Genomic DNA, 27,091 nt, shown 5'->3' with positions numbered 1-27,091 from the left:
CAAGACTAAGAACTCAGGGCTGGCTCTGAAAGATGTAAGCAAACACCTTTGAGTCTGCTCAGGGCTCTTGTCACCAGGCTCCAGGGCTGGGAGGTCTTACCTGTGGGGCAGCTGCAGAGGAAAGGCCCGTCCAGCTCTGCTCTGAGCAGTCCAGCGAGGCTTGGTGCTCATGCCCAGACACACCGTGTAGCTCCACTTCACTTTAATCCCTTCACACAGGTACTGAAGCTTTATAATCAACTGGTTGTCAATAGCACACAGACATTGCACCTGAGACTGTGTAAAACCAATGTAGCTATTTGTCTACATTGCGAGAGCCTTTGTTACACAGGGATATGTCCCCCCACACAGCTCCCAATAGTTACCAGCTGCCTAAAACTAAGATGGTGTTATGATGGAGAGCGGCAGCACCCTGTGCCAGCTCTTTTGCACCTGCGGGCTGGTTTAGCTGCATTGGCCTCAACAGCTCTGTCCTGCACGGCATACCCTTGTTACAGACATGATATAAATACATAGAAATACTTGTTACCTGCTGCAAAATAGTCCTGCACTTGTCTGAAGGGTAGGACATGAAGTCCAAGAGCCAGTAAAAAGTATAATTTACTGATATAATTTGGGCCACAAAAGTGGTGTCCTTTAGGTAAAAAGAATTATGGGAAAAGTACACATAGTAATTGGAGTTTTAATAAAGAGTCATTATTTTTCCATGGCCTTAAATACTAATATAAATTAAATATCATACAGGTATATCAATAGATTGTTGATAGTCACTGTCAATAGTTTCTATCCTGAGTCAGCCAAACTAATTATCGTTATGAAACATTAAAAGGCTAAAAAGAATTAAAACAGAAGGCAAATAATGCAGCTTCCTTTTCATTTTTGTTAAGGATTAAAACACAGGCTTCCTTGGGAAAAATTGCATTTCAGTGTCACCTGGTTTCAGTAGGGTCTGTCGAAGTAATTCTAGTAATGGAGCTGTACAAAAGTTGAAATTGGTTTTTGCTGCCTGGAATGAAGGGATACACTCTGATAAAGTTTTCACCCTTACAGCTCTATCCAAGTGTCAGCAGTTGGTACTGTTGCATAGTTTTAGAAGAAACTCCATTGTGGTCTTATTTGTTAGAAAGTGGGTGAAACTCTATTATTAGAAATCAAGATTCAAGATTTCCATTTTGAAGCTGTAATTTAGACTTTTTGTGTTTCTGCTTTGTCTCCAAGATCTCAGTCACTAAAGGGAAGAATCCAGAGTCCTGTTGTTCTGCAGATAATAACATATTTTAGAGAAACATGCAGTAGATCTTAAAAAGAACTGTTAGAAGTGCAAGCTTCTGCCACGTAACTACTTGTACATTTTTACAGTCCTAAAATTACAATTGACCCTTTGATGCAGCCCCCGGTGAAAATAAGTTTGACATCCCGGCTGTGGGATGTTATATTGATTTAACTAAAGCGATTCTTCCTATTCAAAATCTATTTGATAGCTTTGATCAGTGGTGAGCGCAAGGGAAATGATCCTCACCAGCTTCTACTCATCTTTTCAATTGCTTTCCTGACTGCTGTGGAGCTGCCTTCTCTCAAGTACTTACAGTTCAGTTGAAGCTCAGGCACTGCTGTGTTGGTGCTGTGGCTGCACTCAGCAGCAGCCTGGCTCCCCCAGGGCACAGCTGGCGTGGGTGGGGAGAGGCGGGGGAGGGAGGGGTGATGGAATGGTGGGTGCTCTGCACTGTTGTAACCCTGTGCAGACCAAACGTTAGGAGAGATTGGCTCCCTTCAGATACACAGCGTTGTTCTTGGGAATCTTTTTTATTCATATAGCTTACCTAGACAGGTGGCAGTTTCCAGGACACCAGAGCTAGCTGAGGATGGACAGGACTGTGCAGTCTGACTGCAGGTGCTGGCACCTCCCCAGCTCACCAGCAAAGACCTTCCCCCTTTTCAGGCTTTCTCTCCCTTTTTCTGCTTGATGCAGAAAACTACATACATTTACAGTATCACAGAACTCCCAGTATTGTAGAGCACTTTGTAGCGTGATGGGGTACCAACATACACATATGTACCGCGGAGGATTTGCTTACAGAAAATATATCTTTCAAATTTAGAATCACAGTAATTCAGCTAATTGGGGCTCCAGTTGTAACAAGCTTATAATAAGCTCCTTCCATGGCCATCAGTTCATCATGAGTGCCCCTTTCAATGATGAGTCCTTGTGACATCACAGCGATAATGTCGGCGTTCTGGATGGTGGACAAGCGGTGGGCAATGACGATGCAGGTACGCCCTTCTCTGGCCTTATCCAGCGCTGCCTGCACAGTCTAAAGGCAACAGACAAAGTGTCATAGTGAAAAACGTGCAAATCAGCCTGGGGCTCAGCACTGCAGACAACTGATTGCTTCAGATTATTAACCATATTGTGCAACATTTGTACAAGTGACTATGAGGCTAAGTCAAAGGTTATGTGCTGAGCTGGGTCATGAACTCAGTTCCTTAGCAGTACAAAGAACGGACAGGTAAACATTGACAGCAGCAGAAATTAAGGCAGGCCTTTATTCAGCTGACATGCTGAATGGTGGCTCAGCGTGGACATGCTGTTACATTTCTACTAGTTCTCTAATCTCTGAGTATAATCAACCTGCGCAAATTATTGCCTAAGTTCTTAGCCCCTGCCCTGCTGTTGTGGTCATGTCTCTGTAGAACAAAGGTGTTGTACATTGTCAGCCATTGTATTAACTTCCCCTTATTGCGTATCACTGGGCATTTACCTTCTCACTTTCTGTGTCTAAGGCAGATGTAGCTTCATCCAGTAGTAAAATCTTAGGATCTCGTATGATGGCCCTTGCTATAGCAATGCGTTGTTTTTGCCCGCGAGACAGCTGGGATCCTTGAGCTCCAACATTAGTTTCGTATTTCTGAAAAACATGCAAACAGAAGAAGTTATTCGGGTGTGAGCAAACACAGCAGGTCACAGCCTGAAGGAGGAGCAGGAGAAGAGAGGCAAGAGCACTGACCATGGCTGCCTCCGCCTTAAACAAACTGGCAATGCGGAAATACTGAACGAGTGATACACGTATTTGGGGGATATTTTGGAGACACGTGTTGCCACGCACAGGGTGCAGGCAGTACAGTGACGGGCATGGAAGAAAAATCTGATAGCAAGATATTGGCTGATTTGTCTGACGGAAAAGACATCCACACACCCCACCCCACCCACAATTTAGGACAAGAGGCTAAAACTGATTTAAGGCCTTTCTGCACAAATATTTTGTTTGGCTGCCTAAATCCTATTCATACCTTTTATGTGCTGTTTTATATTCGTATTATTTCAGTGCATTTAAATACTTCTTAAGTGCATGTAAGCAGCCAGCTGCAAATATTTTTGTGTAAGTATCACGCCCCAGTCACAAGGCAAATTTCGTACAGCCGGGAGCAGGATTTATATTTCCTGACTGAGTGTCACGCTTTGACTGCTGAACTGTGCTGCTGCTTTCTTGTCGGTGGCTTTGAAAAATCTGCCCTTTTCTCCTAGTTCAGAGTTGTAACTGCTCATTTCCATTTTGTAAATATTTGCCTACTGTGTAAAAATCCAGTAGCAACTCACACCCAGACTCTCGGGAAGATAAGGAATGGTCATGACAGCCTCTGTGCTCCTACTGTTATAGCTATAAAAGTAAATAAAAGGCATATGTGTGTAGCAACTTTAACTGTTTGGAGCAACTCCAGCTGCAATGAACACGGAGCAGCCTATCTGGAGTTCCACAGCCAAGGCCTCACGGGTACTTACATCAGGCAGTGACATGACAAAATCATGCAGCTGAGCCTTCTGGGCTGCTTGTATGACTTTTTCCATCGTTGCCTCTTTGCTGTTGCTGCCATATTTAATGTTGTCAGCGATGCTGCAGTCAAATAGCACAGGCTCCTGGGAAACTATTCCAATTTTTGATCGAAGAAACTGTACATTTATTTTCTTGGTGTCGTGTCCATCTATTAACTACCAGGAAACAGGAGAAAACTTGAAACATCATTCCAAAACAACAGCCTGCAAAAGCCAAATAGTTCATAGTAAAATGGCTAAATCATTTAGCTCTGCTAAAATGCAAACACAACTGATTTTAAATGATTTGAAGAATCTGCTTATATTTGACTCCTTTGTGTGTGATGTGTATTTTCTGGGTATGTCTGTGATCCAGCCAAACACTAAACCATTCACGTAATCTTAAGTCCAAGGGAACGAATTGCTTAAGGTTAGGCACATGGTTTGTTGCCTTCCTGGCATAGTGATCACCGCATTTTCCAAAGAAAGAGGAATCAATGTAGTTGGTTAGGTATTTACATGAGGAAAAAACACAAAAGCCTTTAAAACTATCAGTAATTGAATAACTGGAAGTTAAACCTAGGCAAATTCAACCTGCAAAGATGCTGTGTATTGAAGCTATGTATTTAGGGCTATTCCAGACTTTTTGTTGCTCCATTCAGGGCTGGATTTTTGCTTGTGCTCCCACAGTGTACACCCCACATTCTATGTTTCGTACAGGACTACCAGGGTGAATGTCTAGGGCGTACCTAATGCATGAGGGTACACCTGCGGCTCGGACTACTGTGCTCCTGCCCGAATACATCTGAGATGATGATATTCAGGAAGTGTCAGAACAGTCCACATTTGTTCGAGCAGGAGCTGGAGGCCCAAGCTGCAGGTGTACGTGCCACTGCTGCTGGGCTGCCCAGCGGGACACACTCGAACAGCCCTTGTAGCGTGGCTGAAAACAACAGCACACAAACCACGTTTCCGTTGCTTACCACACGGCCTTGGTCAGGGTCGTAGAAACGCTCCAGAAGCTGCACACTGGTGCTCTTACCACAGCCGCTGCTTCCAACAAATGCCAAAGTCTGTCCAGGGTTAACAGCTACAGAGAGGCCTTTCAGGACCTGAATATCAGGCCGAGAAGGGTATGTGAATTTACAGTTAATAAATTCAATGCTTCCCTTGAAATCTTCCTGGTGGGGAAAAAAAAAAGGAGAAAGATACTACAGTGAAGTTGAGCTCAAAACTGAGTTGTAGAGTACAAAGTAACTGTTCCTCAAATTCCATTCTTGCATCTCTTGTTTAAAATGTGACATTAGCACTTGTGAAATTAGCCCAGAAAGAGAGATTAATAACCATACTGGAGTAGCTGTCCTAGAGATAAAGCCATTAGTCATAGAACTATTGCTCTGCTTATGCTTCCCCATACTGCGCTGGTCAGAGGCATCAATCAGGAAGAGGATTGCCTTGCAAGCGGGTAAGTTTTGTATTCTAATGTGGACACTGTGTAAATGTAAATTTGCTGATAGTCCATATATAGATGTGCAAAAACCTGGATTGGGTAAAAAAAAAATAAAATCAATTGAACTTTGCAGCATTAAAACAATACATGAATTCAGGTCAATTTTCCCAGAACTCTTAAAAAACTCTTTTACAAAACACTGAAGGGAATGAAGAGACTTCATTTTCATGGTCTGAAGCAAAATACTTAATGTATTTAGTTTGTAACAGTTATTTCAAGTTTTTGTTTAATTCTGGAAAAATAAGTTAAATGAAAGATAAACTACTTGAATTTTCTGGGACTGACTTGAGAATTCACCAAAACTTGAGCTTTTTTATTTTGTCTGACTCATAGATGATTCGCCTCCTCATGAACACCCCCAACATTTTGATGTGAAAGGAAAAAGCCTCCATTATACGGCAGCGATAGGCAGGTTTGTGTGCGAACTGCAGAGCAGAAAGAACACACATTCTCCTCTGAGTCAGCCAGACTGGCCCTGCTCCTGTTCACAGTTTTACCCTGACACGTTCCTGATGGCCATGCTTATGTTACTCTTGCTCTCTAGTACCGGGCTCACTGTTCCCAAAAGAGCAAAGGCAAGTAACAGTTATACAACCAGCACAACCTTCCTGTAACACAGTGATCCTCATCAACTTGTACACTGTTAGTGCAACTTCAATGCTTATATGGAGCTGGATAACGTCACCAATTTCTCATCTCCACTCTTACCCATTTATCTCCTTTTTCACTGTAAACACTGATTTTCGGAAGACGGTCAACCAGTTGAAAAAAGCGTGCAGCAGATGTTTTGGCTTTGGCATAGTTTGGGGTATAGGAAGAAGCTCTTCCCAAAGCAGTTCCACTGGTCACAATAGCAGAGATGACCCTGCGGGAAGGGGGACACGGTCATTCTTGGGAAGCCACAGAGAACCTGCACTCTGGACCGAGACCAGGCTGGTCCTGGCGCGGGTCAGACTCACCTGAACACGAAGCTGTAATGGAGGCCTTCGGCGCTAACCAGAAACCCGCCGTATCTGTACGAGACAGCGTTGGCGATGAACACGATGCTCTGGGCAAAGCCAAAGCAGAGTCCGTAAACGTGTGCTTTTTTTATTGCGGCTTTATAGGGCATAACCAGGTTCTTCTCAAAATTGCTGATGAACATTTTCTCTTTCCCTATCCCAGCTACAGTCCTGATATTAGAGAGGGCTTCACTGGAGATCTGGAGGAGAAACAAAACAAAACAAAACAAAACAAAATAAGACAAAAACAAAACAAAAACAAAACAAAAAAAAAGGAAGAAAGCAAGAAAGAAAGGGTAAAAGTTCGTAATTTTTCCTTGGAAAAGAGGAGTGTGCTCTTTCACAAACGCATGATTCTTTCATGAACACAGGGTACTATCATCATATATAAATTAATTCAGATATGATACAGACTGACTCAAACATCAGCCAACCTAAAGAGGAACTTTCTACAAGCGATTGTCCACTAACATCCTCCATCGCAATGCTCTGTCTGCTCCCCTACAGCCAACATACTGTAAGGACACTTTGGAAATCAGGCACATGCTCTCACTTGTGACTCCTTTCATATAATGTGAATAAGTGGGATGTTCACAAAAGCAAAAATGGCTTTAGGAACATTGTTATTATATTTCCTCGATTGAATGCATTTAATAATTAAAAATGTTTATTTAAATTATTTGTTTTACTGAATACCAATAGTCAGGAAAAGAGAAAGGATGCTATCCCCAACTTGTGCTTCATAAGTTAAAAGCACTTGAATTTACTACGTTTCCTCACGCTCCCTCTTTCTCTTGTTTATGTCCAAAAAAAAGCCTGATGAGATGGCACATATAAATGGAGGGTGACACCTTGATTCCTCAGTGACATCAGTGACACAATTGCCAGGATTTTTACCTTATACCTTATACAGAGACAAAGAATAAAGAAATGCTTGCCTTTGTAAATAGAAAAAATGCAACATAGGAAAGTATGAGTTAATCCTTGTGATCTTTCTCTGAGTTGGAAACCTCTCTGGAGCCTTAATTAATGGTGGGCTATGCACTGTGTTTTGTTGCCAGTCAGAGTTCAAGTTTCTGTCCCAAAAAACAGTATTAGAGTTTCATCTATAGAAGTAAATTGACTGAGTGATCCGAATTTCACCATACTTATCTCAAGTAATTTTATTAAGAAATTGGTTTTAAATGCCTGGACTTTGACAGTAGCTTCACAGTGTGACATTTTTCTTTGGGAAGCAATACTCATAGGGCTTATGAATGTTCTCAGCATGGAGGAAGAGATCTGAATATAAATTTTTTCAAATATTTCTTCTAATTTCAGGGTTTTTTTCCTGGCCAAAATTAAGGGTCAAACCTCTTGCATTGCCATATGCAAAGGAGCAGATAAGTAGGTGCTGTGAATGGGATTGTTTGGACTGTTCTTTTCCATGTTTAGCGTGGCTGATGAGCAATCCCTCTGGAAGAACTCGGAGTGTTTAGCATTTGGATGCAGTGCTGGTAAATAGATTAGAAAATAACACTAGACATAATCAGTCATCCCCAAAACTGCTGAAGCATCGAGTGCCCTTTTCATCCCAGCCTCTGGGGCATTCTGTTGAATAAAAGCTGATGCCTTGAGTAATTAGTGAAGTTTTTCTACTTGTCAGTTCCAAGACAGTATTTTGATTTATCACTTTTTGTAAATAGTTAAACTATTCTGAATGTGGGCAATTGGTCAGGTCCTAATTCTTCCTTGAGTTCTGGAACTGAAGATTGTTCCTAACAGCACTCAATAGTGGCCCATAAATGTATGAAATGTTCAAACTTATTTGCAAAACATTGCCAATTTCATTACATTTGAATTACAGATGGTCCCAAGTGCCCGATTTTTCAGCTACCCATGACTGCAAATATAAACTAGTTTTTAAATAACATTACCCGTCCAGTAGCTTCCAGCGCTTTCTTGTCCTGAGAGGCGAATCCTGTCAGCATTTTAGCCTGCACAGCTCCAGATAAGGCCAAAAATGGCAAGAAACACAGTATAACTAAAGTGAGTTTCCAGCTGAAGTAGAAAGCAATGATCATGGCCACTCCAATGTTGGTAAAGGAATTGACAATCATTCCTATCTGTGATCCAGTTGCCTTCAAAGAAAAGAAACAGAAATGATTGACTTGTACTCCAATAGTAACTTCAATAATCTTTAATACAATTTAGAGTTTTCTAAAGTTTTATAGGAAAATTTAATTAAAATAACATAAGGCACCAGGGGCTGCTGACTGCACTGGAATTTAGCCAGTTTGGATATACTATTTCCAATACTTGTATCAAGAGGACTGCAAATGTCCAATATTCCTTTTATCCACCCAACTTTCCATTGTGAACTCAGAAAATCGCGTCTAACAATTGTGAGAAAGGTAATCTAACTGTTGACATTAGCTCCCTTTGTTCCCTGGGGAATCACTTATTTGAATACTCAGTTTAGCCCCTACATTTATCCATCTAGATTCAAATAATAAACAGAACCCTTTTGCAACTTAACAACAAAGTCTCAGCTGTGCCACAATCAGTAAGAAACATCACTGAGGAAGGACAAATTAAAGTTGCATTTTTGCCTATCTCTTTATTATGAGGAGCGGTTGAGGGAATTGGGGTTGTTTAGCCTGGAGAAAAGGAGGCTGAGGGGAGACCTCATCGCTGTCTGCAACTACCTGAAAGGAGGTTGTAACATGGAGAGGGTTGGTCTCTTCTCCCAAGTAGCAAGTGACAGGACAAGGGGAAATGGCCTCAGGTTGTGCTGGGAGAGATTTAGATTGGAAATTAGGAAAAACTTCTTCACAGAAAGGGTTGTCAGGGACTGAAACAGATCCTGCGGGTCTCTTCTAACTGAAATGATTCTATGATTAAGGAAGGGTTTTAAATATGCCTTTGACATCACCTTTATTGAATGCATTCATCTTCTCATATGTACTTCAAGAACACTATTCTTTGTTACAAACTTGATTTATTTACTCAAAAGTTATTTCCTTTCATGGCAGTAAACAGCAGCCCTGGATAGGAATTATGTTGCTGTGCATTAGAAAAAAAAAATACATTTGCTATCCTTGACCATTTTCAGTCAAATTCATTCACAGGATGTGACCTTGCAGCACAGAATGCTCATCATCTGCTCCTGCTCTGACCAGCAGTGACAGTGTGAAGTGCTCAGGGGTGGCCAGGGTAGAAGGTGCACCTCCCAGATCTGCAACCCAATGGAACAGCCATGGGGCTGCTCTTAACGGGATCCTGCAGCTCTAACACCCCACACACACTCCAAGATTCCACTTCTTACTCCTGTGCAGACGCAGACATTTTCAGAGCCCAGACACTCGCCCGCATCTTCTGACCTCAGCTGGCCCTGCAGCAGCAGCAGTTGGCTGCACTCTGTGTCAGGCAGTGAAGGGTGGAGGACACTGCTGCTCAGGTAGCTCTGCGTGGAATAGCTGTGCCCCGCTGCTCTACACATGCTTAGAACAAAGATGTCCCTTGGGAGGCTATTAAATGGTTCAGTCAGTGGCTTACAAGTTTGTTTATTTCAATTACAATATACCCTGTAAGTGCCTGAAAGGGCTGAAGAGGTTTGCAGCTGGTTTCTCTGATTCTGTAGAAATTGCTGCTGATATGGGTTTGGGGAGCCTCTTCTCTCATTTGTCTTTTAAATTCTTAAAACTTCAATTAATACTTTTTAAAAACTAACCCACCATCTTCAATCAAGTTGAAACAGGACAATTTTTGTAACAAAGAAATCTGTATGTTTCCTTCTTTGTTTCTAGAAAATTGCTTGCATTAGAGCCAAGTAAAATGGCATCTGACTCACTCCTACCAAAGCATCAATTCAGATAGGTAGGTACCTTTTATAGCTCAGCATAATTTAACTCTCATCCACTAAGGAACACAACACATAGAGTTAGTGGTTCTCTTTCCCAAATAGTAAGCCACACTAAAACTGGCTGCATAATGCCCTGACCAGAGCCCCAGCCAGTACTGTAAACTCGTGTTTCAAGTAGACTGTCAGTCTAAATGAAAACTGTCACAACAAGTAAAATACCATGCTGAAAACTTGAAAACAGGATTAGTGAGGAATGTTGCTAAAATAGCAGTCTGATGTTTTTGAACTAAACAGTTAAGCATTGTGACAAAAAGCTAAATAATCTCCAGAAAAAAAAAAAGAAATTTAAACTTTTGCACTAGATGCTCCCTCAGGTTCCACTAATGGTTCATATTTTATTGATTTTTGTGTTCTTTTTCTGGTAATACAGGCAGGAATGATGGGCAGTAAATGGTGACCTTATTTGTGCTGGTTGCATTCTAGTTAATTTCTGTGACAATGTGCCAAAATAGGACTTCAATCAGTGCTTATAGTAAAAGAATTCTTAAGCTACCAAGCCTTACCCCTTGGACCTGAGAGGCATCTGTTGCAAGTCTTGTAGTCAAAGCACCAGGGCTGTTATTCCGGTCATCGAACCACCCAATGTCTTGCCCCAGCATAGCCTGGAAACCAATTTTCCGTAGCCGTCTTGTAAGCAGCTCACCAGACTTGGCAAATGTGTATCCCTGGGGTGCATAAGAATAAATACGGATAATGCACAGAAAGAGAGATGCACAGAGCAAGGGATCAGAAAGAAAATGTACCCATATTGGACTGCTATTACCTGCAGAAACTGTGTGAAAAATGAAATAATTCCAATAAGGACAAAGAGCAGGCAGACACCATTGATCTGGATTCTTTGTTCTTCTTCATCAAGAATGGAGAAGGTCTTTAAAAAAAAATGGGTGGCATCATGTTAGAAGTGTCAGTTTTGCTGCGTGTGAAGTTTATTCATGACTCCCAATTGCCAAGTGCAGAAGCCCACCCTAGAGCCAAAGCCAGGACACAGAGCTCTCCCTCAACCCTTCCCAAGACCTGGTTCCTTGTTTTTCCTAAGGTGAGCCTGGGTACAACATAATGCTTTTTACTCCTGTTAAACAACAAGTTCATTATACTTGGTGTCTCCACATACTGCTACTACTTGTTGCCCATCCCTGTTTATAATACAATTAACCAGTCATCCCCTGCTCTAAACAAGATCCAGTGTGATAATCAGTGAATAGTAATGAAAAAACAGCGTAGCAGCAAAGCAACAGTGCAGCAGGTCCCTCACTTCCTCTCTAATCTATGACAACTGCAATTTTATTGGGCCATAAAAAGTGGAGTCTATGTAAACAATTATACCCTAGCACGACTCTCCTTGCACAACACTAATAGATTATCATCTTTATGAGTAGGATTCAGGAGAAATCTATGGTCTTTTGCTGAAGGAGTGTGAATATAAGCTATTTGCTTACTGAGAAAAAGCATTCATGCCTCAAGTAGAGTCCTTCCCATCCTCCCGTCTCCATGGTATTTCCTTTTATCGCTTGGTCTTAATATCTGCTCATTTTCAACACCTGCCAGCATTACTTGCTGCTGCTGAAGTAGAGGTCCACATCTTAATAGCCGTCCCTTAGCAATTCCTTTCAGTCAGAGCAGTTCATCTGTAGGTCAGTTAACCCACCTGAAGCTGTTAAACTACTTCTGTTGCTTTCAGGTATAAGCCACAGCTCATGTTTGTATTTCTCCACTAACCTCAAATTAATTCTGATTGGATTTCACAAGTAAAAATTACTATAAATTGACTAATCTCTCAACCTGTTGTCTGTAAGGCATTATTAAGAACAACTTGTGCATTTGACTTATCTCAAAATCACCTTGAATTCTTCTAGGTAAGTATTTAACAGTAAATAGAGAAGAAGGAATTTTAATTACAGCTGCAAAATATAAAAAATCCACAAAAATAAGCTTAAGTACTAGTCTTACAAGCTCAACCCAAGCTATTTGCGTTTTGAAGTGAGCTGTGTGTCAAAGTAACAAGGAAGAATTAGAGCATGAATCTGAGAAAAAGAAATTGCTGTTCTCTAGTGGGAATTCCACTTCAAGTATTTTAACTTTGTACATCCGTACCTTGGCAACAAAACAAATCCTACAAAATCCAAAATGATAGCATCAAAATGGCACTTAGCATTTCGAGCTAAGAGCTGTTCCAATGCCATGCTGTCTTATCAGTACCAAAGCATATTACTTCCTTGGGTTAATCTTTTCTACCAAAAAAAATCACTAGGTATGTTTCAATAAAAAGAAGAGATCTCTGTATTGCAAATAAAGGGGTTTTTTCCCCTTGCAAGTCTGTCCTGTAAAAATGAACTATCCCATTCTGCAGCTATCCTAACATGCTCAGCTGTGTATTTCACCTATGTTGTTGATTTAAAAAAATAACATGAATTACAGTAACATGTGGCATGGACAATAGCATGAGGTCTATAAAAGGAAAGAGTTGTTGCTGAGGTGTCCATGTTCAGATTATACAAGTTTCAACAGTTTTAGCATGAACTCTCTTTCATCTGCAGCCATGGGCTCCATGCCCAATAGCAGTGGGAGCACATCTTCCAGTTAAGTTTCACTGGAAAGGATCCATTTCCCATACTCTGAGACAGTTCCACAGTGGGAACCAAAGCACAGTAAGAAGAAACTACTGAGAAATTTGTTCCAAAGGTACACTTCTGATCTGAACTGATCAGAAGACATATGCAGTATTATCCAGTTCTTCGTTCACTTTTTAGGATTAATTTCTGAGAACCTTCAAGGCAGCCTTTGCTAAATTTATCCTTTCATTTCCCTCACTTCCCCAGCATATTGGTCTCAAAGTACAAGCCCACATGTCTGTCACAACATCATCGCAGATATTCAGACAGCTTGGAAAGCAGATGCATATTCCATGTGCCTGACTGCCTTGGCACCAGGCAGAAATGTTTTAAATTTATTAATAATGAAACACAGATGTTGGACTTTGCTCATGTTCTTTATGGCTTGTTTTCTTCTTGCAACCCCTCTCCTTTGATGAATGGAAACCTCCAGAGAAGGAATTAATCCTTGGCAATGAAGGCATTTAGCATCTTGCAGGATGACATCTCCCAGTGTCTAGAAAACCTCTCTCAAAAGGAATCAAAGGTTAGATTCCAATCCCTAACATTCTGTGATGCTGTGTCATTCACTGCAGAATGCATGTAGCAGTGTCTCGCCTGTTGTCTGGTGAAAGCCACAGTCCTTGGCATGAGGTTTAAACACGCAAGAAGTGTTTGGAGGTAGCACACCTATGGCTAGAAGGCCGAGCACATTGGCCAGGAGTCACTAAGCGAATCAACAGGGACAGGGACGTCTTTTGCTCTGCCCCTCCCTGGATCTTGGCTAGCAAACATCAAGCTGCAAGGAAATGTGATTCAAAGTCTTGAGTAACTTCCCAGACAGCAATGTCTAAGGCAAAACACCCTCCTCAAAAAAAAAAAATAAACAGCAAAAAGTCAAGTTTTCCTTTGTCTGGTTGCTGGCACTGCTATTAGGAGCGTTTTCTCAGTTCTTTTCTAATCAGTAGCCCAGATGCTGGGGCATTCGGGCAGTCGGTCAGTCAGTCAGTCAGTCAGACTTTCGTGTCTGAAAGGTTTTGGACCTCCAGTACCTGAAAGAGTGTCTGCCCTTTAGCTCATATATTCTTTGTTACACATATATGTACCTACAATGACCTAAACAAATAAGCATGAATCACAAAACAAGTTTTATCCTACCTCAGGTGGGTACCCAAACCACAAAGCGATAGTGGCATTCCCATTTTCCTCCCAGTAAAAACGTCATTACTTTACCCAGTAAAAACAGCATCAATAGAGAGGTTTTTCTCTAGCCTCCTAACTCCGAAAATTTAGGACACTTTCTTAGGCATTAGAGCCGTGCTGAATTTCTTCAGGCAGCCCACTCGTTTCCCACTAACTTGGCAGATGTTTTCTCAAAAAGCTGTTTTGCAAAATGGGAAGAATCCTCTTTCTATTATGGGAAGTTTTCGAATGAAAAATCAATCATGGCTGAACTCTTGAAAAGTTTCAAGTGAGGCCGTGGATTTTGATGGTAATGCATACTTCAGTAAATGATACAATTATCTACCTCTCTCTCCCAGGGCATTCTGCAGGGAGCAGGCAGCAAAGAGCTCCCTGAAATTTATGAACACAAAAGTGAAGTATTTTTTGCCTCCAATCCGAAGCTTTCTCCAAAGCTTGGCCAAGTCTGTGGAAGAAAATTCTGCAGGGAAGGACTTCTGCGTGTCTATCTCTCCACTGTACCTGCACAAGGTACATCTTGACTCATCTAAAATAAACCGTATGCATCTATAGAAACCCACTGCCAGCAGTTCCTGGAAAGTGACAAGAGAGATAATGAAGAAGAAATGATAATGCTAACAAACCTACTCCTTCAAGAGCTCAAATGATAGTGTGATGACAGTGATATAAATATGTCTAGTGAATAATTTTATATAGGCAAGAAGGCTAATGCCATTTACTTGATGAGATCTGAAGATTTCCTCAAAACATGTCAAGCTTTGCATCATACATTCACTCCCCTCTGCTTCAGAGCTAAAATACACTTGAAAATGTTAGCGTAACATACCGCAAGAATCTGACTGAATAACAAAGCATAGAGTGGACTGACTGCTCCGTTCACAGCTGCTGCCAGAGATCCAAGCACCATGTATGGCCATTCAGAGGCATTGTACTTCAAAATTCTGGTAAATGGTACAGGCTTGACATCTTCCTCCTCAACAGCGGATTCCTAAAAAAAAAACGGGTTGGATTTATGAAACAAATGCAGTCTCCCAGTGATGTTCTCCCTTGGACAGAGAGTTAAATTGCATAATCTGTTAAATGGCCATCTAGGGCCTAAACAGCTGCTCTAGTTTTGCACAGGAAGGGGCAGTGATGGGTCTTGGCTGCTGTCTGGAGCTCTTGTGGGCATAGGGAGTCACAAGAGGGTTACATAACCGATTACCTTTACTGTCCATGGAGAAAAAGAGAAATATTCATGCCTTGTGCAGCTCTGCTTATTCTAACTTAAGAGGTTAATTATGACCCATTTCAGATTTTCTGCTGCTGAAACTTAAGCTGTTCTCTTTTTGCTGCCTCCAGATGAGGTGTGATGCAACATCTTCCTCACAAGCATCTTTTTGTGTCACTCATGGAATCTTCTTAAATATTATTTTAAGAAGTATTGTGGGTGAACACAGTGATCAGACTCTGCATCAAATTAGCAGGTATGCTATGTAATTAAAACAAGGGAGGTCTCAGTGGTAGCTGGAGTCAGGCTTTATACATGCTAATTACGCCTCCCTTCTGTGAAACATCCTCAGACTATATACTGAGTTCCCATAATTATTCCCAGGAAGAGCAGAATATTCATCATCAAATTACAACTTGCCCTGCAGTTTAATTTGTACAGAGTTTTTGTAATACACAATATGATGAGCCCTGCTCATCTCCCTCAGTTCATATGGCTAGAAATGCCCAAAATGGACATTTGTCACAGACTGAAAAGTAGAATGGCTCAAACGTTGTGGCAAAACCAGTTCATCCAGCGACAGGAGATGGCACATCCATGAGAAGGTGGATTGCGATTTACATATCAACGGCAAGCTAACAAGCCACAGACCAAGGCCACCTGGCTGATACAGGAGGTGGGAGATGTGTTGGAGAGCATGTAGGCCCAATATGACACAAAGGGAAAAGCTGAGACCCTTCAAGATGGCCTGAGACCTTTCAGGTCTTTTGCAAGCACCCCCTCAGTAACACCTGCACAAAAGACCAAAGATTACGCAAGCAGACAACCCAGGGGACTATAAAGGCCCACCTTGTACAAGCACTGGTGGTGCACACCCACCATCCCAAGGACCACTCTGCCCACCAGTCCTGCCACATGAACTGAACAAGACATCAGAGGATGTCACACATCACTGGATTGGAGACTATGAACGCCATCATACGTAAAATGGAGCCATAAGGACTGTGAAATCTTTCTCTCTTTTCTTTTTTTCCTATACTTCTTTTGCTTTCTTTTTTATAAGTAATATAGCAACATAAGATTTACAGCTCCACGTGTACCACAAACCTTTTATGTTTACCACTTGAACCTACAATAATAGAAATCCTTCTGCCACCAAATCATTTGCCAGTCGGGCCAAGCTGCAAAATAAAAGCCTTTTGTTTACAGACCTTAAGTATTGTGTATACTGTTTCCCAACAGTGTAAGTTTAAGTAAAGGATTGATCCAGGAAGATGTATCTGCCCACAACAACTGTAACAGAGGCACATATCTACAGGTTATCATTACCAAGTAATATAACCTGTTTGGCTAAAAACTGAATAACAAACTATTGGACCTGACCTCTTTTGCCTGTCCATCATCTTCTTCATAAGAAGCCATCAGATACATAGACTCTGCATGATCTCCTGCAACGGATAATGGAGGGTCAGGGACCACATTAGAGAGCTGAGATCTGGAGCGCTGCCGCAGTGAAGCTCTGTAAAGAGGACAGAAATGGTCTGTTCTTCACAGCTCAATAACACAATATTTGCTTGCAAAGCAGGTGCAGTTCTCATATGAACTAATTCAGGATTCACTGAAGCAAATCACAGGAATCTCACAGACCTTTTCGTTCTTTTTCTATGTTCTCTCAGCTTCTCAAGAAGATAATATCCCACAAGGACAAATACTTTTCAAAATCATATTGCGCCCCCACCACTCAGATGTTGTCTTACATGTACTCTGCACTGTGTATTTGTTAAGCAAAATTCTGGTGTGTCCTACTATATTTGCACAAGCTGTTAAGACAGCAGGTCAATTCACCATTATGACTATCAAGTAATTCAGTCCAGCAAAACAGGATACTGAAACAATCCACCACTATCCCTGACAAAACCTAACCCTGTAATGTAGAAGACATATTCACTTGCATGTCTGACATGAGCTTGCCTGAAAGAAATAAGTGTCTAGCTACAAGACAGTCTGGCTCGTAAAATGCTTTAACTTTCATCAAGTAGAATCCATAATGAAACGTCCTTATACATTGCATTGATTTCTCCAGCAATTGCACAGCAAGTCATTCTTCAAGTGACTAGACTGAAAGTGCATTAGGTAATACAAATATATGGCTGTACGGCAGTAATATTAAGAATGGAACATTAAGACAGTAGAACCAGAACTAGAGAGAAAATACTATGGATAGAAAGGGGAATAAAAGTAAGAGTCTTGCTATTTATCCATGAGCCTGCAATCAGTAATGTATTACCCACGCTATTTCTTTCCAAGTGAGCTATGTCTTTGTAAAATGCTTGGAGCCCTTCCACTCTCTTTCATGCAACATACAGAGAAGCAATTCATTAGCACTATTGAGATTTTGGAATAGTGGGATGAAGTATAGAGATCTGGAAACATATTGAGATTTACAATAATTTTTAAGACTCACCGCAAACTGGCCCGATAGCTTCCTCTGCTGAATGACTGGACTTTCTCAAGATTTGGCTCAACCACGTTATTTTCTGCTGCTGTAAAATATAGTTTATAGAGCTCTTCAGTTTGTGCTAAAACTGCATACAATCTAAGTCCACTGTCCCTCTGAAAAAAGTGCAGTGTCTCCAAGTCATAACTGGAGTTCTTTGTAGAATGTAAGAAATGTGATACAACCTTTCTACTCAGCCTACACGTACCATAAATTTTATATTTGTATTTGACATGATGAAGTTAACTGAATATTAATCCAAGGACCATCTCACTTGGGATGTGACTGTTAAAGGCTGTTTCCCTGTTTTAGTGCTGTAATTGCTCTCTTAAGATAATCGTATCTAAGATATCCACAAAAATACAACAGCTCATTCTATTACACCTCTGCTTCCAGAAGCTTTTATTCAAATCTGCCTCCAGTAAAATAAATAGGGTGGTTTAAGCATACTCTGTAATTTGCTTGCATTTCAAATGCAGCAGGACCAGACTGTGAGCACTAAATGGAGCTATAAAGTGACAGGTATTGCAGGTCAGGATTAATGTTTCAGGGCAGATCTATATTAGGAAGGTCATTAAGTGCATATGCAGAAAAACACTTTGGCCAGGGCTATCGGGGTGTTACTTCTATGAATGTTAAAATTCAGTCATAAAGGTGGAAGAAGAAAAGAAGCAGCAACTAGCTCTCATTAAAAAAAAAAAAATCTGCATTCTGTGGAATTTCATGTCATTTTATAAAAGAAAACAAAATGCTTACTTTCCTTTGCTTCTCTGCTAAGTGCTGTGTCTCCTTTGCTTTGCAAGGTCACCAACATGAAATAAACTCCTTTCCTCTTCAAGAGTTCCTCATGAGTCCCTCTCTCCACAGCCCTTCCATGCTCAAACCCAACGATGACATCGGCAGCTTTGATGGCTGACAGGCGGTGAGCTATCGAGATTGCTGTGCGGCCAAGGCGAGCCTGCCAGGGAACAACAACAGCCCCATTCCCAGCAAACAGAAATGCTTGGAACCAGCACTATGTAATATAAAGCTTGGTCAAATCAACAGGAGTCATCCTAGTTGTTTCAGCTGACTCTGACTTGAACTCCATCCATAGCCCATAGATGAGCTTCTGTTTTGAGCAATGGGAACAATGGGAGCTATGGATTTCTGTTAATGTCCCAGCATAAGAAAAAATCTATTCGCTGTCAATAATACTAAGGTTCTACTTGCGCCTATGAAACAGCTATTAAAAAAAGCTTCTCACTGCTTTGTGGCAATTCTGCAGGACCCTCCACAGAATGCATTAAAAATAATTTCTGCCCTTTTAAGTCTTATTTATGCTATGCTATAGCAAACCTTATGAAGCGCTTCTTGGACTGTTGCTTCACTTTCATTATCAAGTGCTGACGTAGCCATATCCAGTAGCAGGATTTTCGGGTTTCGCACAAGAGCTCGAGCGATAGCTATCCTCTGCTTTTGACCTCCACTCATCTGGCTTCCACCCTCTCCAACGTGAGTGTCAAATTGCTGTGTGAAGGAAAAAAATGAAAATTAAACAAGTAACAAAAGGGTCTGTTATGCTTCTGGTGAAGACATTGGTAAAAAGTCTCTCAGATTTGTCTGGGAGTAGACTTTAAAAATGTATCATCTTTGAAAGACAAAAATTTGTTAGTGTAACAGATTCAAAGGAAGGCTGATGAACTAACTTCATAATGAACAACATCATTTTGCCTAAACTGGGGTTCCAACCCCAAGCCAAAAGCATGTACTGATGAAAAAGTGAAATGTTCTGATTTGTCTCAGAATGACTATATCAGCAAAAGCTGGAATGGAGAGGAAACACCTGCCCATTCTCCATCAGATGACTTGCCAGCAAACTTTTCACAGAGCTGGACTTGTCTGCTGATGGCCTGTGACTCATGAACACTGTGTCTGTGACTCAGGGACGCCATACTCTGGTGGCATTGGGTTCAGGTGGACAACACATACAGCCTATCATCTCGAGAGCCAGGATAATTATATTCACCTAAAGCCAAATCTTGTTTAGTCCTTCATTTCCAGGAAATATAGAGGGGCATTTACACAGTCTTTCTATGAATAGTTTCCTGGAAGCCTGGAAGTGCACAGATGGAGGATAAAAAGTACGTACTGACATTAGTTAATGGTACTTGAAACCTGTCAATCAGATTCACTGCTGTAATTTATGCCTTTGAGAAGCTATTTGGCAAAATAACATTCTAGAAAAGTAAACAGCCCAGTAGTATGAAATGTGGGCCTTGTAAGGAGGATAACATAGGACTGATCAAAGCCCTGTCATCCTGAGGGAAGGAACCAGGGAAGAGGGAACCTCCAAGTAACTTATAGAGCTCGTAGAAGGAAAGGAGGTTATGAGGATCAGTACAGACTGCTCAAAAACATATGCTGGCTAGTGAGAGTCTGGGCTCTGAATTGCTTCTGGTCTGAGCAGAAACACATATCCATAGCATGAAAAATATATATTTAAAAATCATGTTATGATTATTACCATGATATTGTATGTTGTGTATATGATTCCTGAGGAACTAATTCTTCTTGGTTTGTTTTTTAACTTGGTGACATATATGTAGTAAGACCTAATTAACTTTAGTCAAAGGAAAGGTTGCTGCCTACTATCTGTATCAATCTTCTGCCCTTCCACCTGAGCACAAATGGCTGCATGGAGGGAGGGAGGGATGAAAGGATTCTCTATTTTTTTTATCAAATTCTGCCAAACATTTTACAAGGTTCAGCGTACCTGCGGCAAATCCATGATGAAATTGTAAGCATTGGCCTGTTTGGCTGCTTTGATTATGTCTTCCATGGTGGCCTCATCCCGACCATAGCGAATGTTCTCTGCAATCGTGGTGGCAAACAGCACTGGCTCTTGCTCAACAATACCAATCTGTGAGCGTAGCCACTGGATATTGAGGGAACGAATGTCATGGCCATCCAGGGTAATCTACAGAAGCAAATTAAAACACGGACAAAAATAAAGTCAGGGACATTATCACTTACAGTTCAGAGACAAAGAAAAACACAATGGAAATGAAAGGCCTGTGATACTGCGTTTGCATGATCAGTGTAAAAAACAGTTTTCAGACATAAAAGAATACAATGCAGTGGCAGTAGTGTATGCTCGTTCTTGGGCCTAGGTGTTGTGCCCTTTGATTTAATTTCCCAATACCTCTTTTTTCTTGGCCTCAGAAGTAAAACCAGGTGGAAAGTAACCATCAAAATTATGATTATATGTTTACAATGGATTGGTTCTTTGTCTTTTATATATTCAAATACAAGTCACCATGTATGTGCTTTGTGCCAACTAGGCTCACGCAAATGGAATGAGGCTGTTAATAGATGTAATTTATATTCTTAGCCAATTCATTATTAAATGATAATTACATATACGAGGGCAATATTATAGGATAATCACATAATCACAGAATGGTTGGTGTTGGTAGGGACCTCTGGAGATCACCTAGTCCAACCCACCTGCTAAAGCAGGGTCACCCAAAGTAGATTGCACAGGAATGTGTCCAGGAGGGTTTAATGTTCAATACTGTGTTTTCCAGAATGGAAAATGATTTGTCACTCCTGAATTATTGTATCTATAGGTAAAGTTTTTACTCAAAGTAGCACTGAGTTTTTATTTTCTCCTAACAGTTTTTCTCTTTCACATAATTATTTTTTATAAGACTGTTCAGGATTCCCCTGAAATGTTTCAGAAATAAAATAAAATAAAATAAAATAAAATAAAATAAAATAAAAAGTTAGCTGTCTTCCTTCCCACCTTGGAGAAGAAACCATGACATTCTGTCATGTCCCTAAGGCTAGAGAAACACATTCTAGGCTGGTACACTCACCATGCCATCAGTGGGGTCATAGAAACGCTGAATGAGCTGTATTGTTGTACTTTTTCCAGCTCCACTAGCTCCAACAAAAGCTGTTGTCTCCCCTGCTTTAAGAACCATATTAAGGTTATCCAAAATCTAGAGAGGGGAAATAAAAAGGAAACAGCATCTACCCATTAAAATTCTCTCATAGTCATACAACCTAACAGGTATATTCTGTATCTTAAAAGGAAGATTCAAAGTAATTTCATGAAATTCAGCAAAATATTATGAAGAGGAAAAAGAAACCCAAATATTTTACATTGTTTGAACAGCTTATAAACACAGAGCACTGTTTTCCATGATGGACACAGATTTTGATCTTTGTTTCTTCCTGTTGTTCATCATCAAGAATTAGTCAAGTTAACACCACTGGAGAACTTGGCAATAAATCCTCTTTAAAGAACACTGTACAGGTATTATAAATGCCTATTAAAGCATAAACATTAAGTAAGTAACAGTGAAATTATGTAGAAAAATCTGATGCTTCATATTCCTCTGTCTTTAGGAGAAATAGCACTCATTTGCTTGTCCAACAATATGCTTTTCCAAGGAAAATTTGTTAATTCAAACACAGTAGTAGTGAAATAATGGGGTATACAGTCAGTGCTCCTGTACCTTTTCCTAGCATTTTAGTGGGTCACATGACACACCCCCAGGGTAATGGAAGAGTTTTATTAAATCTCCCGCACCATTCAGCTCATTACTTTGTGTCCTATTCTAGCACATGTTGATACAAGTGCATAACTGACTGTAAGAAAAGCTGCATGCAGGTAATTTTGTCTCAAATTACTACAAGTTTAAGTTCAGCAGCAAGGAATATGTATGGCAAAGGATATGTCAGAATGGTAAAATAAGCAGAATGGCAAGTAGAAGAACCCTTTAACAGAATTATTTTGTCTACTTTTAAATAGAGCATCTGGGATTCTGGAAAACAAACTCTACTGAAAATCTAGAAATTGCTGGCAGAACCAGGGTATTTTGATTGTTTACAGTAATTGCGTTCACAGAATGAGTGATGAATAATTACCTTTACATCTGGTCTGGAGGGATAATGGAATGTTACATTATGAAATTCAATTTCACCTCGTACTTTATCCAGCTTGTAGCCATCTTCTGACATGCAATCAATGACAGGTTTCTAGGATAGAACTTATTGTGTTATTTATTTGCTGTTAAACAACCAATGCTGTTGCAGTAGATAAATATTCCAAATATCCTACAAAGCCATGGCACTTCTGTTTGAACAGCACTTGGCTGTGCTGAGCCAGCAGCAGGCTCTGCCCCGGGGACATGAAACTGAAGCCAAAGTGTCAGGGGAGTTGTCAGTGGTGGGTAGTACGGGCAAGACGAATGCACCCTCTTCTCATTTGAGGCTTCCTGCAGTTACCACAGTCAACCATTTAGCTAGTTTTTGCTGGACCAGCATTGCTGACTGAGGCATTTTTGACTAAGTTAATTTAACCAGTTACTCAGGAATAAAATCATGCTATGTAAACATTCTCCTACAGCACTGAACCAGCAATTCATTGCTGAAGATCTGCATGCTTCACCACTTTGCATTTAAAACATCCATCCTTGTTCAGCCAGTCCTAAGAGCTGGAATCCTGATTTGAAGTTTTCCCATGAAGTGCTTTGGGTCACACAAACTTTTGGCCAGGTCTAACAGATTGAAGGGAGTTTTAATATGAGAAATGTATATGTTCTCAGATGTTAAGAACAGCTAAAAGATTGCTTCCTCTTTAGGAATATGTCTTACTTAAATTCAGATACTAAGCTATGAAGCAAAGTTTCACTGATCCTGTGAATCGGAACCTCAGCATGGCTATATGGCTATAAGCTTAGTGCCAGAAATAAAGCTGTATGAGGGCAGGGCTGTGCTTTTACTGTCTAATCACAAATCTACAAATGCTGCAAGCAGATGGATCTACTTTTGTCACCCTTTCTCTAGACAGATGAAGTCTCGCTTTAGTTTGCTCTTTTTTTTACCCTAAGGTTATCTGGCTCAGCCTTATCTTGAATTTTGTGATTAATTCTTACTGTTGCAACTCTTTGTGCTTTTTGAATTTTTCTCTACAAAACATTTCCCTCATTTATCTCTTTTTTCAGTGTATTTTAGAGCTTTAGCTGAAAGAGTGCATTTATAAGGCATATGTGTTATTTTTGTCACAGAACATTGAAGGGTTACTAAAAGGTCCATTAGTATCACCACAGCCCCTCTAGCATTCTTTATATACCCTTATGTGTTCTGTACAAGACAAGCACATTTTAATGTGTTGATACAACTTTTAGCACAGTAAAGGCTGTCAATGCCCAGAGATACTACATACTGCTAAGAAATCAGCAGCATTTTGCCAGTCACTAAATTTATACAGATATAGAAAGGAATGCTCATCAATAAATGCCAGTTGCTCTTTCTCATACAACCGTATTTCAAATATCTATCTGTCTAGATAATATTGTGATTTAACATTTATGACTGCTGTGTGACCAGTGCCTATGCTAATTTGGACTCATTTTAACTCAGGGTAGCTCTGTGACAGATGAAAGAATCCACCTTTGCCACTAATGCCAATAAAGCCACATCTTTTGAGGCCAACCAGAGGCTGGGAGCTAGATGCTTGCTGCAAGTTTGGCTGCAAGGTGACTGTTACTGCCTGCCTGTACACTTTCCAGGAGGCAGCACCTGTCGGTAACTGTACATAAGGAGAAATGGGAGTAAAATACAGCAGTAGCAGGGATAAAACTTCATTATTCAGTAACAGGCCACTTAAGACATCTGTTCAACACCCTCTCTGAGCCCATGTGCACACCACTAGACCTTTCTATTGCACAGTCAATTTTTCTTTAATTGCACTCATTTTTCCTCATTTGCACAGCAGATAAAACTACTGCTGCTTAGGGCTTTTAAAATGATTTTTCCACTACAAAGTGACACAGCTTAGAAATGCATTACTTACTTTATCTATTGTCTCAAAAACATTTGCTGCAGCACCACGGCCAGTGGCAAAGGCTTCCAGACAGGGAGATGCTTGGCCAAGATTTAAAGCTCCTATTAAAATGCCAAAGAAAACCTGAAGAAGTGGAAAAATATTTTAACAAAATATGACAACACATTTTTATTACACTTTAGAGCTTAGACAGGCAAATCAAACCACAGTGGCTTAATGACTTCTCGTGCACCAGCTGAGCTGCAAGGACTCACTATATGAGCATAATTAGCCCACAAGCTAAGAAGCAATCAAGGACTCAGCAAGCCTTTTGAATACAGCACAAACCCTAGTCAGGATAAATGGGCAAGCTGTATAAGGAAACACTACTGTTGAGAAAGACATAAAAGTACACAGGCCTCAGTTCTCCCTTGCACTGTAGTGGTGTTTACTGAGAATAACCCCATGGCTAAAGTAGAAGAATCTACTGTGAACATACTGTGCACTACAAACATCAACACTGTGATGTATAGATCATGCCATAAGTTCATACTCAGCTTTACTACAAACTAATTTTCTTGTGTGAATGAGTCCCAAAGCAAGTAGGTTATATGCATGTCAGAATCCATCATGAACAGAAGGAAGCAGGTTCTGTACATCTCATAGGAGAAAAAGGAAATGCAACACTTAGTGTGTCTCAGTGCAGTAGGGCTGGTGCATGACAGTTTTTCAGCGAGCAGGAAAATAATATTTAAATGTTTTGTATCTACAAAACCTCCCTTCTTCCCCCCTCCCCCTGCCAGAGTAGGAGTGTATGATAGAAAACATGAAGTACAAGAAAAATGACTGGAAAATGAGAGGAAGAGGAACATAAGGGAGAATGTCTCCATTGACAGCTACAATTTTTCAGCTCCAGGGTAGTTTCCCCCCCGACTGCTTGCCATTTGTAATTTGAAGGCACTGAACTATAGTTACCATGTGCAAGGCAAGGAAATTGCTCACTTTGTTTTTCAAAGCACTACCTTGTATCAACTGCTGGTGTCAAGAGCAGTTGCAAATTATTTCCTGTGAGGGACATCATCCCTGAACAGAAGGACTTGATTTTACAATGTTCCTGGAGTAATTTACTAAGCTTCATTTAGCAGGGAGTTTTGTACTGCATGCTGCTGGTGGTTGGGTGTTCTCATAGTGTGCAACAGGGAGAGAAGGAGCAAAAATAGATGTCTCATCAGAACACGCAGGACTTACCAAGGTTCAGGAAAAATTTACTCTGGGTCTGGACTGGAGTCTGCCATTTGGGCAGTCCTGGCTTAAAGCAAATCACCAAAATATCTGTAGATGTTAGTTTTATTGCATTTAGGTCATCAGTGTCTAAAGCATCTACTGTGCAGAAGTGGATGCATGAGTGCCATGCAGGTTAGTATGTTTTTTTGTATACAACCGCAGAAGCCACAGCCATGTGTGTTTATATCAGCATATATGTTTACCTGTTCTTTGTCATCTATAGAGCCTGGTGGGCAATTAACAACAGAAAATTGTGATTCGAAGTAACAGAAACTGTTCCTGAGACAGGTTAGATTTGATCAAACTTTCTTTGCTTAGGTTTCTCTTTATCACAACGGAGTTTCTTATCATAAAGTAAGTTCCAATATCCCAGAAGCCACATGCTGACCCACACAATGGGAAAGCTAGTTTCAAGCCTCTGTCAATTATGTAGCAGGCTCTCAAATGGAAGCCCTCTCTGATCGCAATAGGCAGCATTCCAAATCTTTAAAATAAACAATTGTTTTTTAATCTCATCCAATTGTGTCATATACTGAGTATTGATCTTTAAAACTGTTTGTTGCCATGAAGCCACCAGATACAAGAACAAATATGTGTTCCAGAATTAACGTTTTAAGAAACAGTCCAGAAAAGCTGCATCAAACTAAAATGGGTACCTGCAGAAGAGTGCCAGGTGAATACTCTTCCTCTTCAAGGACAAGTTTAGAGCCGTACCAAAAGGCTAATGCATAACACAGGAAAATTATAAGCCACATGTAACCAGTGAATGCTCCCATTATTATTCCTTTTCGAATTCCCCAGTGCTGAGCAAACACCAGATTCTTATCATATCTGTAGAGAGAGAAAAATAAAAGGGGATGAAATGAAATTGACAGAAAATTCAAAATGAGGAAAGACCAACAAGGCACCTTTAAAGACTGGCTGTGCTATAGTTAACAGAATGTCCATGTAAGGTTGATACCTCTCACTGTGAAGTGAGAGATCACTGCTGAAACCAGTAATGCTCCCAGATCATTAAATCCTTGTATGTTCTAGTGTAATAAGTACAAGAAAAGCCACACTCACTGCAGACACCTCACCATGGGGTTTGGCGTTTTAGCAGAGTGACAAAAGATTTGAGAATATGGCCAACACTTCAGAGGACATCCTGCAGCCTTGTTATGTTTTACACAAATTTAAGAGAAATTTGCAGCTTAACATTGTCATCATCATTATATCTTGATAGAACTAGTTCTCCTACTTGGCTTGAAAGTATCCAAAGTTTTCAAA

At 40.6% G+C, this 27,091-nt stretch overlaps 1 protein-coding gene across 1 annotated transcript in view; it reads right to left on the bottom strand.

Moving 5' to 3' along the window:
- Positions 1–2,111: 2,111 nt before the first annotated feature.
- ABCB11 (ATP binding cassette subfamily B member 11) overlaps positions 2,112–27,091 on the bottom strand; it is a gene marked incomplete at its 3' end in the record, with an annotated part of 38,888 nt that continues 13,908 nt past the window's right edge. Inside the window, exons 10-28 of the mRNA XM_080347145.1 lie at positions 26,479–26,653; positions 24,569–24,682; positions 22,639–22,749; positions 21,582–21,707; positions 20,477–20,680; positions 19,060–19,230; positions 18,478–18,679; positions 17,689–17,767; positions 16,608–16,743; positions 14,841–15,002; positions 10,987–11,091; positions 10,727–10,888; positions 8,236–8,439; positions 6,278–6,519; positions 6,027–6,183; positions 4,792–4,989; positions 3,779–3,985; positions 2,760–2,906; positions 2,112–2,312 (exon numbers count right to left, since the gene is read on the bottom strand). Of these exons, the coding sequence (XP_080203271.1) occupies positions 2,112–2,312; positions 2,760–2,906; positions 3,779–3,985; positions 4,792–4,989; positions 6,027–6,183; positions 6,278–6,519; positions 8,236–8,439; positions 10,727–10,888; positions 10,987–11,091; positions 14,841–15,002; positions 16,608–16,743; positions 17,689–17,767; positions 18,478–18,679; positions 19,060–19,230; positions 20,477–20,680; positions 21,582–21,707; positions 22,639–22,749; positions 24,569–24,682; positions 26,479–26,653 (3,103 nt within the window). The remainder of the gene's footprint in view (positions 2,313–2,759; positions 2,907–3,778; positions 3,986–4,791; positions 4,990–6,026; positions 6,184–6,277; positions 6,520–8,235; positions 8,440–10,726; positions 10,889–10,986; positions 11,092–14,840; positions 15,003–16,607; positions 16,744–17,688; positions 17,768–18,477; positions 18,680–19,059; positions 19,231–20,476; positions 20,681–21,581; positions 21,708–22,638; positions 22,750–24,568; positions 24,683–26,478; positions 26,654–27,091) is intronic.

Source organism: Nesoenas mayeri (assembly GCF_963082525.1).
Source record: "Nesoenas mayeri genome assembly, chromosome: 6".
Classification (NCBI taxonomy): domain Eukaryota; kingdom Metazoa; phylum Chordata; class Aves; order Columbiformes; family Columbidae; genus Nesoenas; species Nesoenas mayeri.
The sequence above is the reverse complement of the archived record's forward strand: the minus strand, read 5'-3'. Positions and strand labels throughout refer to the sequence as shown.